The 15,762-nt window shown below is 47.8% G+C and overlaps 1 protein-coding gene across 4 annotated transcripts; it reads left to right on the top strand.

Annotated features, from left to right (window-relative positions):
* KYAT1 (kynurenine aminotransferase 1) lies at positions 1-14,683 on the top strand. Of its 4 annotated transcripts, none has more exons than XM_032233561.1 (14): positions 1-101; positions 2,777-2,882; positions 5,358-5,416; positions 5,921-6,071; positions 7,095-7,244; positions 8,125-8,211; positions 8,656-8,784; positions 9,798-9,918; positions 10,008-10,084; positions 11,509-11,598; positions 11,693-11,879; positions 12,234-12,301; positions 13,749-13,835; positions 14,310-14,683. In XM_032233561.1, exons 1-14 carry the CDS (start codon positions 76-78, stop codon positions 14,376-14,378), a joined length of 1,407 nt encoding a protein of 468 aa, XP_032089452.1. In that variant the 5' UTR covers positions 1-75; the 3' UTR covers positions 14,379-14,683. The 4 variants fall into 4 exon arrangements, with proteins under 4 accessions (XP_032089452.1, XP_032089451.1, XP_032089453.1 ...); XM_032233560.1 differs by having other exon boundaries at positions 11,690-11,879; XM_032233562.1 differs by lacking the exon at positions 2,777-2,882 and having other exon boundaries at positions 4-101; positions 11,690-11,879.
* Positions 14,684-15,762: the final 1,079 nt, after the last annotated feature.

Genomic DNA, 15,762 nt, shown 5'->3' with positions numbered 1-15,762 from the left:
CCCTCCACTAGAAAAGGAGAACGAATCAGCTGTTGGAAGAAGAGGCCTTTGGGCTCGGACCAGGAAGTATGATAGATGCTGTGTTGTGAGAAAGCAAAGTTGTAAGTATCTTTTGACTGTGTGTGTGCGTGTGTATGTGTGAAGTTCTTCTTGCCAGCTGTGGCTTTCGGGCAGGGTTTCCACCTCTGGCGTCACTCGGCTGCCGAATTAAATCCTCCTGGGCTCTGCAACGACAAGAAATACTAGGAGCAGAAGATAATATTTGCAGCTCAAGGTTGAATAGGGGTGTCCTTGGTCTCTCTCTGTCACTTTGCAAGAGGGTGAGGGGAGGTGGGGGGGGGAGACACAAAGGGATCTGGTGCGAGATTCCCCTACAAACTAAGAGATTTTAGTTTATTGTCTTTTTTTCTTCCTGGCTGTTTCCAGGCCTGTTTCTATTGGGAAATCACCATTGGCTTTTGTACTCCAAGCAGGAACGATAATGGAAGTTAGATTTTAATTTGAAAGTTGAATCATTGTGAAGTTGTAGGAAGGAAATGCAATGCCCAAAGTTCAGGCTGTAAATGCAATTATTAAACCCACTGCACTGGAAAGAATCGGAAGTCAATGGTTTTCTCTCTCTCTCCCACTCTCTTTGTCTCTCAAACCGGTTTCAGTCCTCTCTGGGAAGGAATAATTTCGGTTTAATTTACCCGGGAAGTGTGTTGTGCAAACTTGGTGACTGCTGTTGAGGTTTTTCAGAGGCGGTTGCAATAATTTAGATGGCAGATAAGAATTTGGTAGCTGGCAAACATTCCAGTTCTCGCCTTTCCATTGTCTGGATTTTCTGCAACTCAGATCCAGATTGATTGTATTGTTTCCTCTTAAGCTGTTTACTCTTCTTTCTCGTTTTTTTTTCTAATCTTTTTTACAAATCTTTTTCTAATCTTCCTTTTTGGGTATCGTTTTGTAGGCTGGATAATCTGGTCTCCTGGTTAGCGATAAGGGAAATGAATGGAGAACCTTAAGACTATATTCCCAGAAAGTGTGATGGTTAATCAATATATTTTAAGTTGGGTTGCTTCAGACCCCATCTGCGATTTCTCCGCGGGTGGTTCATGAAGCCAATGAGGAAGGAACACTCGGACACGAATTTCCTTTGGGACGAAACCGACCCAGAACGAAGTCTGGGGGTCCTTTTTTATTGAGCATACACAAGGGAGGGGTGGATTCACATAGCCAATGGGGACCAATCACGATTGTGCAAGCTTACAGTATATGGTAACTCATTTACTCTCATGTAGACTCGAAGAACACTCATAGTCAATAAACCTTTTATCATCATGCAAACATCCAATGCTTAATTAATGTTTGAGAGTTAAACAGTTGTAACCCCTGATTTAATCAACGCTTAGTTACAAGTCTGTGGTTGCTGATCTGCTTAGTGTTAAGGGTACTGATTTAATCAACGCTTGGAGTTGGACAGTTTGTCTTACTGGTCTAATCATATGGCCAATTATTGCTTTTAGTTTACTGATTTAATCATATGGTTAATTATTGCTTCTGTTCTATACGTGTTACAGTATGGCAGATGCATACCTGCACGTATATCGCAACACCCATCACTGTTTCTCAACCTTGTCAGCGCTGAAGTGTGAGTTGGACTTCAACTCCCAGATCACCCTGAGGAACTCTGGGAGTTCCACACCCCCTCGGACCAGGGAATTCTGGGAGTTGGAAGTCCACATGTCTTAAAGTGACTGAAATTGGGAAATCCTGGTTTAACTAGCACTTGAATGAACCTTCTGAAAGGACTGGGCTGTGTTCCCTTTCTGTTGAGGCTGGGCTGTTCAGTTCTAGCATAGAGGGTCTCCTTGACCCTTCTTCCAGTTTTGCATCCAGTTTTGGTCACCACACTATAAAATGATGTTGAGACTCTAGAAAGAGTGCAGAGAAGAGCAACCAGGATGATGAGGGGACTGGAGGCTAAAACATGAAGAACGGTTGCAGGAACTGGGCCTGGCTAGTCTAGGGAAGAGAAGGACCAGGGGAGGCAGGAGAGCATCTTCCGATATTTGAGGGGCTGCCACAGAGAGGAGGGGGTCAAGCTATTCTCCAAGGCACCTGAAGGCCAGATAAGGAATAATGGGTGGAAACTGAACAAGGAGAGATTCAACCTAGAAACAAGGATGAATTTCCTGACAGTGAGAACAATCAACCAATGGAACGGAAGTCGCATTGGAAAGTTGTGGGAGCTTCATCCCTTGAGACTTTCAAGAAGAGACTGGACTGCCATTTGTCAGAAATGGTGTAGGGTCTCCTGCTTGAGCGGGGGGTTGGACTAGATGACCTACAAGGTCCCTTCCAACTCTGTTAATCTGTATCTAAAACAGTCCAGTCGCCTTCTGAAGAAAAAAAAAAGCACATTTGAGATATCTTGGTTTGCTTTCCCGGCCACCCATGGAATGCCCAGAAGATCTTCTCCAACATCAAAATTCAAGAGCATCCACATTTTTGTCCAAAGTCCACGGTCCCTTCTGCTTGCTTTACTAAACCAAGGTTAAACCCTGGTTAATGTGCAAAACCTGGTTTAGAAAGGTGTTGGTTGGGGGGGGGAGAGAAAATGGGACATTGTGGCTTGTCCCAAATGGAGGAATTCCAACTTAACTGTTGAAGCAAATGTGGAGGGGTGTTTTTTCTTTTTGTTCCTATGAATGGCCCAAATCCAATCCAAGAGGAGAAGATTCCATTAGGCAGAGTGTTAAACATTTATTTTGTTCTATTTATGCATGAAAAGGTGCAGAGGTCTTCGGACCGCCAGCTGGCCTTGTCGCGGCCTGCCTTTGATTCATGGTCTGTGGAGAACATCTACGTGTTTGTACTTTGGCTACTATCGTACCAAGGTAGGAAGCACAACTGATTGGCTGTGTTGTTGTGGCCCACCAGTGGCCAGTGGAGCTGGCAGCAGATTCAGCCAGAGAGGAGGTTGGGGAGGAACCTGGGCCAGTCCTGGAGTCTGGGGGAGGCTCTGATGATGAGGGCTCTGTGTCGGAGGCAGAGAGGGGGCCAGGGCCATCTGACAGTTATCAGCTGCCTTCAGAGTCAGACATCAGTGGGGCAGAAGAACAGCTGGAGCCTGTTCCCAGTGTGCGCACATGCAGAGTAGCCAGACGAAGGGAAGAGCTAAAGAACAGGGGTCGACTTGGGAGGAAGGCCACAGGTGGACGGTGAATGGCCCCTCCCCAGAGGAAGTAAAAGAGGAGCGAAAGGGGAGTGGAGTTTGCAGGAGACAATTACTTCGCTTAATTGGTTCGTGACTTTCCTTGCCAAGTTCTGCAGATATCAGCCTGGCCGCTCTCCAAGCCAGAGAAGGTCTGTGACTGTAAATCCTCCCTTGAAAGACTTTGCTGGAGGTGAATGAGCAGAATCCACAGCCAATTAATAAAAGGGGTTTTTTGTCGGGACCAGGAGTTTGCTTCAGTTTCTTGGGAAGCCTCGGTCAGAACACCATGGTTCAGTAACTAGGATTTGTTGCCTCGAGGAGAGGCCTCCAAACCTGGCCACTTTTAGACATGTGGACTTCAACTCCCAGAATTCCTTAGCTGGCTTGGGGTTTCTGGGGAAGTCCACCTGTTTAAAAGTTGCCAAGTTTGGAGAGCCCTGGCGTAGAGCATGAAATTCACACGCAAGGAGAGAACTGGCACAGCCAGGAAAAATGTTCACCTCCCTGCCACCTTCACTCAAATTAGGGGCATTGTAATTCCCCGTAAGGAGAGAACTAGCATGTCAGGAAAAGAATGCAATTCTTTCTCCCTGAGGCACGAGCTTTCTCTTCACAGAAATTCGGGAGGAAAGCAGGGGATAAGAAGCTGCGCAGAGTCATTGGGAATTGGGGGGGCATTTAAATTTAATGCAACATTATTATCTATTTGCAAAATGGAAGAATTGGGGGGTGGGGGAGATGTTGTGCAAGAGGAAAAAAAAACACCCGGTGTGTGTCACAGTTTTTGCTTAATTGTTTGCCTAAAGTCCCAAGTCTTGTGAGAAGATTAGAGCCGAGGTGGCACAGTGGTTAAATGCAGCACTGCAGGCTACTTCAGCTGACTGCAGTTCTGCAGTTCGGCGGTTCAAATCTCACCGGCTCAAGGTTGACTCAGCCTTCCATCCTTCCGAGGTGGGTGAAATGAGGACCCGGATTGTTGTTGGGGGCGATATGCTGACTCTGTAAACCGCTTAGAGAGGGCTGAAAGCCCTATGAAGCGGTATATAAGTCTAACTATTGCTATTGCTATTGCTATTAAGAATCAGCAGCTGAAACGGAGCGGACTTCCATTTCCACAGGGGCCACCTTGAAAGAGCAGTGCAAATTTCTCTGAAGTTTTCTCCCCTTCCAAAAGAGGTGGGAAGTTCTCCCCTGTGTGTGCAAAACGGCGTGTTTGTGAGCTCCTGCTGGTTGACCTGGATGCCTGGGGTGTGTTTGTTGTGTGACACACTTTTGTGTTCTTCTGGGTCGCTGGCTCTTTTCATATTCCTCCATCTGGGGAAAAAAACCAACATCTGAGATATTTCCTTGCAACTGAAGCGTGGGGGAAAAAAAACAGGACAATTTCCCTAGAACACACTCAGAAGTTCTGCTGGATTTCTCTGGAATTTTCCTTGGCTCCGATTTTCTTCCAAGATGTTTTTCCGGCTTTAAAGACTGGCCTCTCCCTTGCATCTCTGAGTGGTCTCCTTTCTAAGGCAGCACTGGTTGGGCCTTCGGGGATCAGCTACATTTGCAAGGAAGGGAAAAACAACTACTGGGCAGTCTTCGGTTTACGACCAAAATTGGGGCCGGAATTAAGTTGCTAAGCAATGTGGTAGTTAAGTAAGTTACGCCAGATCGACAATTTTTAAAATTAAAGTTGTTAAGTGAGTCACTGCAGTTGTTATGCGAAATATGCAGTTGTTAAGGCAGTGTTTCTCAACCTTGGCCACTTGAAGATGTCCGGACTTCAACTCCCAGAATTCCCCAGCCAGCATTCGCTGGCTGGGCAATTCTGGGAGTTGAAGTCCGGACATCTTCAAGTTGCCAAGGTTGAGAAACACTGTGTTAAGGGAATCCATCTTCCCCCACTGACTGTGTTTTATGGGGAAGATCGCACGTGACCTGGAAGGAGGCAAACCCCTTAAATATATGCTTGTTTCCCAAGCGCCCAAACCCTCATTATTGAACGGGGATGCTGCAACATTCGATAGGTGTGAGGACTTTTTTCAGCACGGTCATAAACTATGAACGGTCGTAAGTCGAGGGTTACATGAAGAGGGACTTAGCTGGGGTTGGTCAGCCCACGGTATGGAGTTATTCACCATCGGTTCCTTTTTCTTTTTTAATCTAGGAAAAAATGGCCAAGGCAATTCACGCCCGTCGCTTGGAAGGGGTGGACAAGAATATCTGGTAGGCAGTTTGTCGTTTGCTTCTTCGGGAAAGGTTTGGGGGTTTCTTTTAAGGGTGGCCCAAGGACCCCCATCGTCTCCCCGGGACCCTCTGAGGCACCCGCAAAATCCAAACTATTTGTCAGAGAGGGAGGACAGTTTACAAAAATGTAAAGCCGCCCCATTCCTCATGGGAAATAAGGTTTTCCACGAACAGCATCCATTTTAACGTCGAACCGTCGTGGATTTCATATTTTCCTTATTTATTTACATCCTGCCTTTTGTTATTGTTTTTTTTAAATAAATAATCCAAGGTGGGAAACCTATCGAGCACGTCTTCCTTCTCCTCAACAACTCTGGGAGGTGGGCGAGGCTGGGAGAGGGGGTGGCCCAAAGTTCCCGCAGTTGGCTTTTATGGCCAAGGCAGGACTAGAACTCAGGACCTCTGGCTCTCTAGCCTGGTTGGTGCCTTAACCATTAGGCCAAGGTTATGCCAATTTTTAAAATGATTTTTTTCTCCCCTTAGGGTGGAATTTTCCCGACTAGCGGCTACACACAAGGCAGTGAATTTGGGCCAAGGTTTCCCCAATTTCTCCCCGCCGGATTTCATCAAGAAAGCCTACGTGGAAGCGATCAGCGGAGAAAACACCAAGGTCCACCAATACACGCAGGCCTTTGTACGTGAAACCTCTCCCTTCCATACATAAATTACGTGTGACCCAAAATGGGTGAAGTTTGTTTCTGGTTAACCGTCTGGGACAAATTTGGGCGCTGTGATTGGTTCACCAAACTTTAACTTCTGCTTCAAATAACATCAAATAAGTCAGCAACAGGTAGTCCTCAGATTACGGCCAACCTCTTCAAAATTGATGCAAAGTTACAACAGGCGTCCTCAGGGTTTTACCCGGGTTTGAAATTCTGACGGTCACACGTGTAGCTCGCCAGCGGGCAGCAGAACTGGCAGCAGATTTGGAGAGCGAGGAGGTTGGGGAGGAAGATGGGCCAGTCCTGGAGTCTGGGGAAGGCTCTGAGGCGGGCTCTGCGTTGGAGGCAGAGAGGGGGGCAGAGCCGTATGACAGTTCTCAGCTGCTTTCAGAGTCAGACGTCAGTGGGGGAGAAGAACAGCTGGAGCCTGTTCCCAGTGTGCGCATGCGCAGAGTGGCCAGAGGAAGGGAAGAGCTAAAGAACGGGTCGACTTGGGAGTAAGGCCACAGGTGGACGGTGAATGGCCCCTCCCAGAGGAAATAAAAGAGGAGCGAAAGGGGAGTGGAGTTTGCAGGAGACAATCAGTTCCCTTCATTGGTTCGTGACTCTCCAAGGCTCCTGGCCAAATTCTGCAAATCTCGGCCTGGCAGCTCTCCAAGCCAGATAAGGTCTGTGACCGTAAATCCTCCCTTGAAAGACTTTGCTGGATGTGAATGAGCAGAATCCACAATTAATAACAGAGGGTTTTGTGGGGACCAGGAGTCGGCTTCAGGCTCTTGGGAAGCCTCCCATCAGAACAAAATCCGCCAGGGTCATGTGACTGCATTTTGGGCCCTCATCACCTGGCAAACATTCAGACCCATTTGTTGAATCCAGGAGTCCCAAAGATTTACGATGGTTTTTTTCCCTGGAAACTAGACTTCTTTTCAGGGTTTTGGTCCCAACAGGAAAAGGATCCTTGATTGTTTTCTGATTCCCCCCCCCCCCCCCCCCCGGGGCATCCGCGATTGGTGGAGATCCTGGCTCGTTTTTTTGGGAAGCTGCTCCAGAGGGACCTGGACCCTCTGAAGAACATAATGGTGACGGTGGGGGCGTACGAGGCTCTCTTCTGCTGCTTCCAGGCCCTGGTGGACGAGGGGGACGAGGTAATTAACGGGGTACCCATCCATCCTCCTTCAGTGAAGTGGGGGGTCCGGGGTTTCAATCACGGTGGGCAGGGAGCAGCGGACTCGGCTGAACCATTGAAGGAGACATCTCAGCTGCTTTTACTGGGCTGCGTTTGGTCAAGCTGGCAATTGCTTCTCCCGGGCTGTCCCCTTTCCAGGGCTGCATGGACTTCAACTCCCAGAATTCCCTTGCTGTGGTTTATCCGGGGGTGTGTCAGGCCATCTGCAGCCCTCTTTTCTTTTGGGTCTTTGGCCTGCCTCACTTTCTATTATTCTCCTGTGCATTTTCTATTGGGGGGGGGGGGGAATGGACTGTATGGAGTTAGATGCCATGTAGCCATAACAACATTCTTTCTAGAAAGCCAAGGTCGTCCTTTGTCTCTGCACCTCTGCGCCTGGCTGGAACTGGATGGGTGGAGCTGCCAACATGGCAGTGGGAGATTGGGCCCTGTGATGGACTCGTGGGTCGGGGAGGGAGCAAGATCTTGAACTTTCAACTGGGTGGGGGAAAACCGGGAAGCTTTTAGAATCGGGTTAATGTCCCAGATGTGCCAATGTGGCTCTCTTAATAAATTGGAACTTTGAGCAATACTTTGCCTTGGACTCTGACGTACTTTTGGATGCTATTTGGAACCCTGATAGGCTGAGGATTCTGGGAATGGAAGCGTCCTTCCCGCTGTGTGAATTCCCAGAATTCCCCAGCTGCTAAGGGTGTTTGAAAGTGGGTGTTGCTGTCTTTGAAAATGTGTGAATGTGGGAGCCTAAAAACTATCTCTGTGATGGGGTGTATTTGTGTGATAAGATAACATGCCGGTCCTTGATTCAATTAAACACCGAATCCCCTCTTGGTTTTCTCTAGGTGATTATAATTGAGCCGTACTTTGACTGCTATGAACCCATGACCAAAATGGCAGGCGGGAGACCCGTCTTTGTACCCCTCCGGCTGGTGAGTGAATGCCCACTAATGGGTCACCTAAATAAGGAAGGGAAGGACACACTTCAGATTTAAGGGCATTGGTGTTCTGTGGGAAAGACCTTGGGGGTTTGCCAAGGGAACGGATAAGAGGCCGCTTAGCCTTTAGCTGTATAACGGGCGGAGAAAAAGGCTCAGAAAGGAACCCTCCTTAATTTCTCAGGCTGTAAAAGAGACAGTGGGAGATTTGTACTTTCAGACTGGCAAGACTCTCTTAATGTTGTTTTAGAGAACGGTCAGATAAGAGACGGCATAGCCTTGAGCTGCATAAGGGGCATAGAAAGAGGCTCCGAAGAGACCCTCCCTAGTTTCTCAGGCTGTAAAAGAGGCAGTGGGAAATTTGTAACTTTCAGGTTAAATGAATGAATCTGGAGGGCACCAGGTCATCCGCCAATGTCCTTTTTCTCTCTGCTCCAGAAAGTTGCCCAAAGTGAAAAGCTGGCATCCAGCAGAGACTGGCAACTTGATCCAGCCGAACTGGAGGCAGCCTTCACCAAGCGGACCAAAGTTCTAGTTTTGAATTCTCCCAACAACCCTTTGGGGAAGGTAAGGATGGATTCTCTGCTGTAATAATATGGCCATTGTGGGGGCGGGGGAGAGAGGAGGCGTATTTAAATCATAGACTCCTAGGGCTGGAAGGGACCTTGGAGGTCTTCTACTCCAACCCCCTGCTCAAGCAGGAAACCTTAAACCCGGGATGCCATAGGTGTCACTCAATGCCCTCTCTGTGGGCATGGGTGCCATCACCAGCTGCTGTTCGTGGGTGCTGGAGTGCCGGAAAACGGCCTTTTTGGCCGTTTTTCGGGCTATTTTGGGGACTGTTTTCAGGCTGTTTTTGAAAATATACTTTTTTTATTTTCCACTTTCATAACATACAATCACGTGTATACTATACATAGCCAGTATCCTATAGTATTAAGTAGTAATTACATCAGTTCCTCTTGTCATCAACGCCCAGAAAGATAAAAACCCATTATTAGCTCTTCTGCTCTCCATACACCTCTTTCTTCTGCCTCTCTCCTACCTCCTTTCTTCCCTCCATCATCCTTTTCTACTCTACTTCCCCTCCCTTTCTCCTTCTCCTCTCTCCTCATTCCACTCCTCCTTATCCTCCTCATCTTCCCCCCTTACCCTCTCTCCTATCCCTCTCTTCCCATCTTTCTTCTCTCCTCTGTTTCCCACTCTTCCTCTCATTGGTGTATTTCAGCTTCTGAGCAAACTCCATTCTATGTTGATGGTATTTATGCTTCCATATCAATATACTTCACATATCTTAGTTTTAAAGAAAAAATAAGAGAAGACAGTATACATGTGCAATCATATTACTTTAAAATCTAACACCCCTCGTCAAGCCTAATATTCATCCCTCCCTCCCACCCACCCACCCCAGCCTTCCCTCCCCAGTTTTTATCAAATGGAGAAGCTGGGAGGTGGGCGCGATTGGAGCGCCTGGGCCGGCTCTAGCCCTCCTTCCAGGGGTGTGTCTGTGTGTGTGTGGTTGTTGTGGTGAGAGTTGCATTTCAGAGGGAACCAACCGCCTGTCCCTCTGGGCCCTGCAGGTTTTCAGCAGAGCAGAAATGGAGCACATGGCGGAGCTGTGCGTCAGGCATGACGTGGTCTGTTTCAGCGACGAGGTCTATGAGTGGCTGGTTTACGACGGGAATGAGCACGTGAGGATGGGTGAGGACATCCGACGGCTGTGGGTTTCCCCCACAAATGTCCTTGGCCGAAGAGACGGGAGGCTCATCTTCCCTCTCTCTGTTTTATAGCCAGTTTGCCAGGGATGTGGGAGCGGACGGTGAGCATTAGCAGCGCTGGCAAATCCTTCAGTGCCACCGGATGGAAGGTGAGGAGGGGCCTGGCGTGGCGGGCGCAGCATTCCAGGAGGGGTCTTGCACACAGGGAGGCCTCCGGTTCGATGTATCGCAAGTTGCTCTCCACTAAATGTAGAAATATAGATCTACAGTGAGTGCTCGACCCACAGCCTCCATGGGGCTCAAAGCATCCATGGCTGAGCGAGACAGTTTTACAACCTTCCTTGGCTCAGTCGCTAAGTGAATCGCCACCCTTGTTTAATCAGTGAGGTGGTCCTTAAGTGAACCTGGCTTCCCTGTGGACTCTTGCTTGTCCGACGGTCACAAAAGGGGGGGTCACATGACACAGCAATGGTCATAAATGTGAGTCAGTGGCCAAGCGGCCGAATTCTGATCACATGACCACGGGGGGGGGGGGGCTGCCACGGCTGTGTGGCAAACAATCGCAAAATCACTGTTTTCAGTGCAAAGTTAGTAACCCTTGGCCACTAAACAAGTGGGTTGTAAGTCGAGCCACCTACCTGTTACACACTCCACACACCCACAGACACACTCATGGACACACTCATCACACATACACGCCAGTCAGAACCTTGACAAACATTTTCTTTTAACGGCAGAACCAGCTGTCGACTTTTAGGCCCGGGGGTCGGCAACCTTAAACACCCAAAGAGCCACAAAGGCCGTAACCGGAAGGCCCCCCCCCCCAGTCAATTCCGGAGCCCACTTGAAGTCCACTTTCCCCCCACCACCACCATAGAGTCTCCTCCTAGCAGGGCGTCCTTTTTCCTCCACCTGTCCTAACCGGAAGCCCTCTCAATGGTGGAGCCAACCGGCGACCAGGAGCCGCAGCAGACGGATGAAAGAGCCACGAGTTTGTTTATTTATTTTATTTATTTTGTTTATTTTGTTTATTTTGTTTATTTTGTTTATTTTGTTTATTTTGTTTATTTTATTTATTTATTATTTATTTATTTATTTATTTATTTATTTAAACGATTTATAGGCTGCCCAATCCCGGAGGACTCCGGGCGGCTTATATCGAAGAAAGAAGAATAATAAAAAATGACAATAAAAACATATTAAAAACAACACGCATACATTCGTTACGATCGGGGCTGGACCTCAACAATGAGGTCAACAGCCCCAGGCCTGTCGGAACAGCCAGGTTTTTACAGCTTTCCTGAAGGCCATGAGAGTGGGTAAGGTCCGGATCTCTGGGGGTAGCTCATTCCAAAGGCTTGGAGCAGCCACAGAGAAGGCTCTCCTCCGGGGAACCGCCAGCCGACACTGTCTGGCTGACGGCATCTGAAGGAGGCCCAATCTGTGGGATCTTACTGGCCGCTGGGAGGAATGTGGCAGGAGGTGGTAGGGTTGCCGACTTAGGAATATAATAGCCGAGGCTGTGAAGAAGAAACACGAAAGACACGAAATAATCCTCTTTTCTCCTCGACAGGTCGGCTGGGCCATTGGGCCCGATCGCCTCTTGAAGCACCTAAGAACCGTTCACCAAAATGCGATCTACCACTGTGCCACGGCGGCTCAGGTAAGCGGGCAGGGCCGCCCCTTGCTGGCTTGACCCCACGCGACGCTGGCTTGCTTCCCCGTCGTTCTCTCTCTCTCGCCCTTTGCTTCAGCAGGAGGCCGTGGCCCAAGGGCTTGAAGCAGAGCTGGAGCGCCTGGGCAAGCCGGAGAGCTATTTCGTGCAGCTGCCCCAAGAGCTTCAGCGGAAACGGGACCTGCTGGTGGAGAACCTGGTCTCGGTGGGCATGAAACCCATCGTGCCAGAGGGCACCTACTTCCTAATTGCCGACCTCTCGACGTTTAGTGAGTTTGCCCCCAGCCACGCCAAACGTCCCGGGGATGGCAGGGACTTTAGTAAATGGACAGGGGAGGCTTAACCGCTCTGCCCCCAGAGATCCGGACCCTACCCACTCTGATGGCCTTCCGAAAGGCCATTAAGACCTGGCTATTCCGGCAGGCCCCATGACTGAGGTCCAGCCCCGATTAGACTGGGTGTATGTTGTGGTCTTTTTTAATCTATGTTTCTGTGTTTTTAACTTTTCTATTTTTTAAATGTATTTGTTGTAAGCCGCCCAGAGTCCTTCGGGATTGGGTGGCCTATAAATTCATTAAATCCAATCTAATCTAATCTGTCCTATCCTTTGTCTTCTCTTTCAGAAATCGATTTGCCCCCTTCGGAAGAACCCTACGATTTTCGTTTTGCAAAATGGATGATTAAGAACAAGGTGAGCGGAGAATGCGAGGGTCTCTCTGAGCACCCAGGACCCCTCATTTCAGCCCTGAGCCCCAAATAATTCTCCCTTACTGGGGCTCTGAAGCTTCATCCGGAAGATTTTTACCAGCTGGTTCTTGTTACAGAAGAACAGAGTTGGAAGGGACCCTGGAGGTCTTGTAATCCAACCCTCTGCTCAAGTAGGAGACCCTCTACCACTTTGGACAAGTGGCTGTTCAGTCTCTTCGTAAAAACCTCCAGGGATGAAGCAGCGCATCCACAACTTTTGCAGACAAGCCATCCCACCGATGAATCGTTTTCACTGTCAGTAAATGTCTCCTTAGTTCTAGAATGGATCTCTCCTTGATTGTTGTTGTTAGTTGCAAAGTCAGGTCTGACCCATCACGACCCCATGGACAATGTTCCTCCAGGCCTTCCTGTCCTCTACCATCCTCTGGAGTCCATTGAAGCTCAGGCCGGCTGTTTCGGTGACTCCAGCCAGCCACCGCCTTCTCTGCCGTCCCCTTCTTCTTCTTTTGCCCTCCATCTTTCCCAGCATGAGGCTCTTCTCCAGGGAGTCCTTCTTCCTTCTCCTTAGGTGGCCAAAGTCTTTGAGTTTCCTCTTCAGGATCTGGCCTTCTAAAGAGCAGCCAGGGTTGATCTCCTCTAGGACTGACCGGTTGGATGGCCTTGCAGTCCAAGGGACTCAATGCAGGAGTCTTCTTCTCCAGCACCAGAGTTCAAAGGCCTCCATTCTTTGGCTCTCAGCCTTCTTTAGGGTCCAACTTTCACAGCCATCCATGGCAACTGGGAAAACCACAGCCTTGACTAGACACACTTTTGTTGGCAGGGTGATGTCTCTGTCTTTTAGTCTGCTGTCTAGATTTCACATCGCTTTCCTCCCCAGGAGCAAGCCTCTTTTAATTTCTTGGCTGCAGTCCCCATCTGCGGTGATCTTGGAGCCCAGGAAAATAAAATCGGTCACTCTCTCCATTTCTTCCCCATCTTCCCCATTTCTCCTTGATTAGTTGATCACTTTCTTCATGATAAATTGGCAACACCAATAATTCATTTCTAAAACATGCATCCAGAGGAAGTGGAATAAATGTTTGTTTATGCAATTTATTTGCCCTCCATCTCCTATCCAATGACTCTCAGCATCTTGCAACATTAAAGAAATGTTCCTTTATTAATGTTTTATTCTGAACTGGGAACATTTTGCCCCATTTTTCTTTCTCTCTCTCTCTTTTTTTTTTTTGAGAAAGGTAAACCTCATTTTTAGGGACGATGGGCAAGAAGACATTGCAACTTCCCAAACTGCCTTTTGAGTGGAACTCACAAAGTGGCTGATACTTTAATGATCCTAACATAGAATAAATTCTGCTCTCAGTTCTTTTCTTTTTTTTAGAGAGAAGTGTATTTTGCCTTTTGTGCTGATTTTTCATGTCCTTCCCCTACAGCGACTGGCTTCCATCCCTGTCTCTGCTTTCTACAGTCTCCCGCAGAAGAAGAATTTTGAACATTTCTTGCGTTTCTGCTTTGCAAAGGTGAAGTTATCCGGTGTGTGTGTGTGTGTGTGTGTGTGTGTGTGTGTGTGTGTGTCGGTGAACAACAAATAATGTTTAAAAGTTACTTTTTCAGTCTGGGTTTCAAAGCAGACTGAAAAGAAAGAGCTTCTTGGAATTGTGGGATTTTTTTTTAACCAATATACAGGTAGTCCTCCACTTAAGAAATAATTCATTGAGCGACCATTCAAAGTTACAGCAGCAGTCAAAAAAGTGGCATTCAACCGACCATTCCCCACACTTATGACTGTTGCAATATTTCCATGTTCACGTGATCAAAATCTTCCTTTCCCCTTTTTCATCCATTTACTTACTTCCTTCCTCCTTCCTCTGCCTTTTTCCTGTCCTTTCCTAATCCTGTTTCATGTTTAGTTTATCACTTTTTCAAAATAATGATTCAATAAAAAATATATTTTATTTTTAAAAAGCTCATCCTTTTTTCTTTCCATCTTTCAGGAGGATTCGACCTTGGAAGCTGCCGGGGACATCTTGAAGGAATGGAGCCAGGAAAGGCAAAACCACTGACACATCAAGAGAAGAGAGAAGCCGAGGCAATCTTTGGGAACCGTTGGCCACCTGCCCTACGGGGAGACTGGTTTCCTGGGCAATTTGCACACTGATTTCCTTTCCTCCTCCCTCTGCGGGGTCTGTGAGGCTCCCGGCCAGCTGGTCTTCCGAGGTCTCAGCAAGATGATGGGGGCTGCCACTCAGCCCAGTGGCGATAACACTTGTGTGCGTCAAAGAATATTCACACCCCTGAAGATGCTGAAAACCTCCCAGGGGTTGCTACTTTCTCAGGGTGTAAAAGTTTTAATTAAAATTGCACTCCATGCTGTTTTGTCTGCAAAGCTGTTTGTTCCCAGCTATGTGTAGAATCCTAGGGCTGGAAGCAGAGGTGGGATTCAGCCGGTTCTGACCACTTCTGGAGAACCGGTAGTGGAAATTTTGAGTGGTTTGGAGAACTGGCAAATGCCACCTCTCTGCCTCCTGAGTCCCAGTTGATCGGGAGGGAATGGGGATTTCGCAGTATCCTTCCCCTGGAGTAGGGAGGGAATGGGGATTGTATAGTATCCTTCCCCTACCACACCCACAAAGCCATACCACGCCCAAAGAACCTGTAGCAATAAAATTTTGAATCCCACCACTGTCTGGAAGGGACCGTAAAACTCAAGCAACAGTTCGGGAAGTTGGGCTTCCCTCTCATTCCCACGATCAATTTTAACCTGCAGTGGTTCTCTGCCAGACCACAATAGCCAGCATTGCTTGGATGCATTGACGGAAGAGGCGATGCTCACCTTTCCTGGTTACCTGAACAACTTTGCAAGGGTTCTGTGATGATGCGCTAGGTCAAACTCTACCCGAATAGTTTCAGCCAGGTTCACACCACCATGCGTGGTTAGGAGGTTGCTTGAACCTAGACGTTTGAACCTGGACGTTTGAACACTCTTGGCGCATACACATTGGGCACGTTTTTAAACCTGAGGTTGCAATATCCTGCCCAGGTAACTTGAAAATGTTACTTGGAGTTATTGTCAAGGGTTAGTCTTTGCTTCACAAAAATGCAAAGTAAGAGAACCATTAGGGGTTCCCCCCCCCTCATTTTAAGTGTTTCTTTTATTGAATAAAAAAGGAACATTTCCTCTCCTCCCCAAATAGCTTAAGAGGTTTTTTTAAAAAAAAACACACAAGCAGAAGAAAAACACAAAAACTGCCTTAAAACCTACAGGGACACCAAAAAAGAAAGAGAGGGAGTGGGGAGGGAGGGAGAAGAAAGAAAGGAAAGGAGAAAGGAAAAGATGGGAGAGAACAAGGGAGGAGGAAAAGAAAGGAAGGAATAAAGGAAAAGAAAAAGGAAGAGGAAAGAAAAAGAAAGCGAGAGAGAGAAAAAGGAAAAGAAAGAACAATAGAG

This window comes from Thamnophis elegans, chromosome 16 (assembly GCF_009769535.1).
Source record: "Thamnophis elegans isolate rThaEle1 chromosome 16, rThaEle1.pri, whole genome shotgun sequence".
Classification (NCBI taxonomy): domain Eukaryota; kingdom Metazoa; phylum Chordata; class Lepidosauria; order Squamata; family Colubridae; genus Thamnophis; species Thamnophis elegans.
Note: the sequence above shows the minus strand (reverse complement) of the source record. Positions and strands in the feature narration are given on the sequence as shown.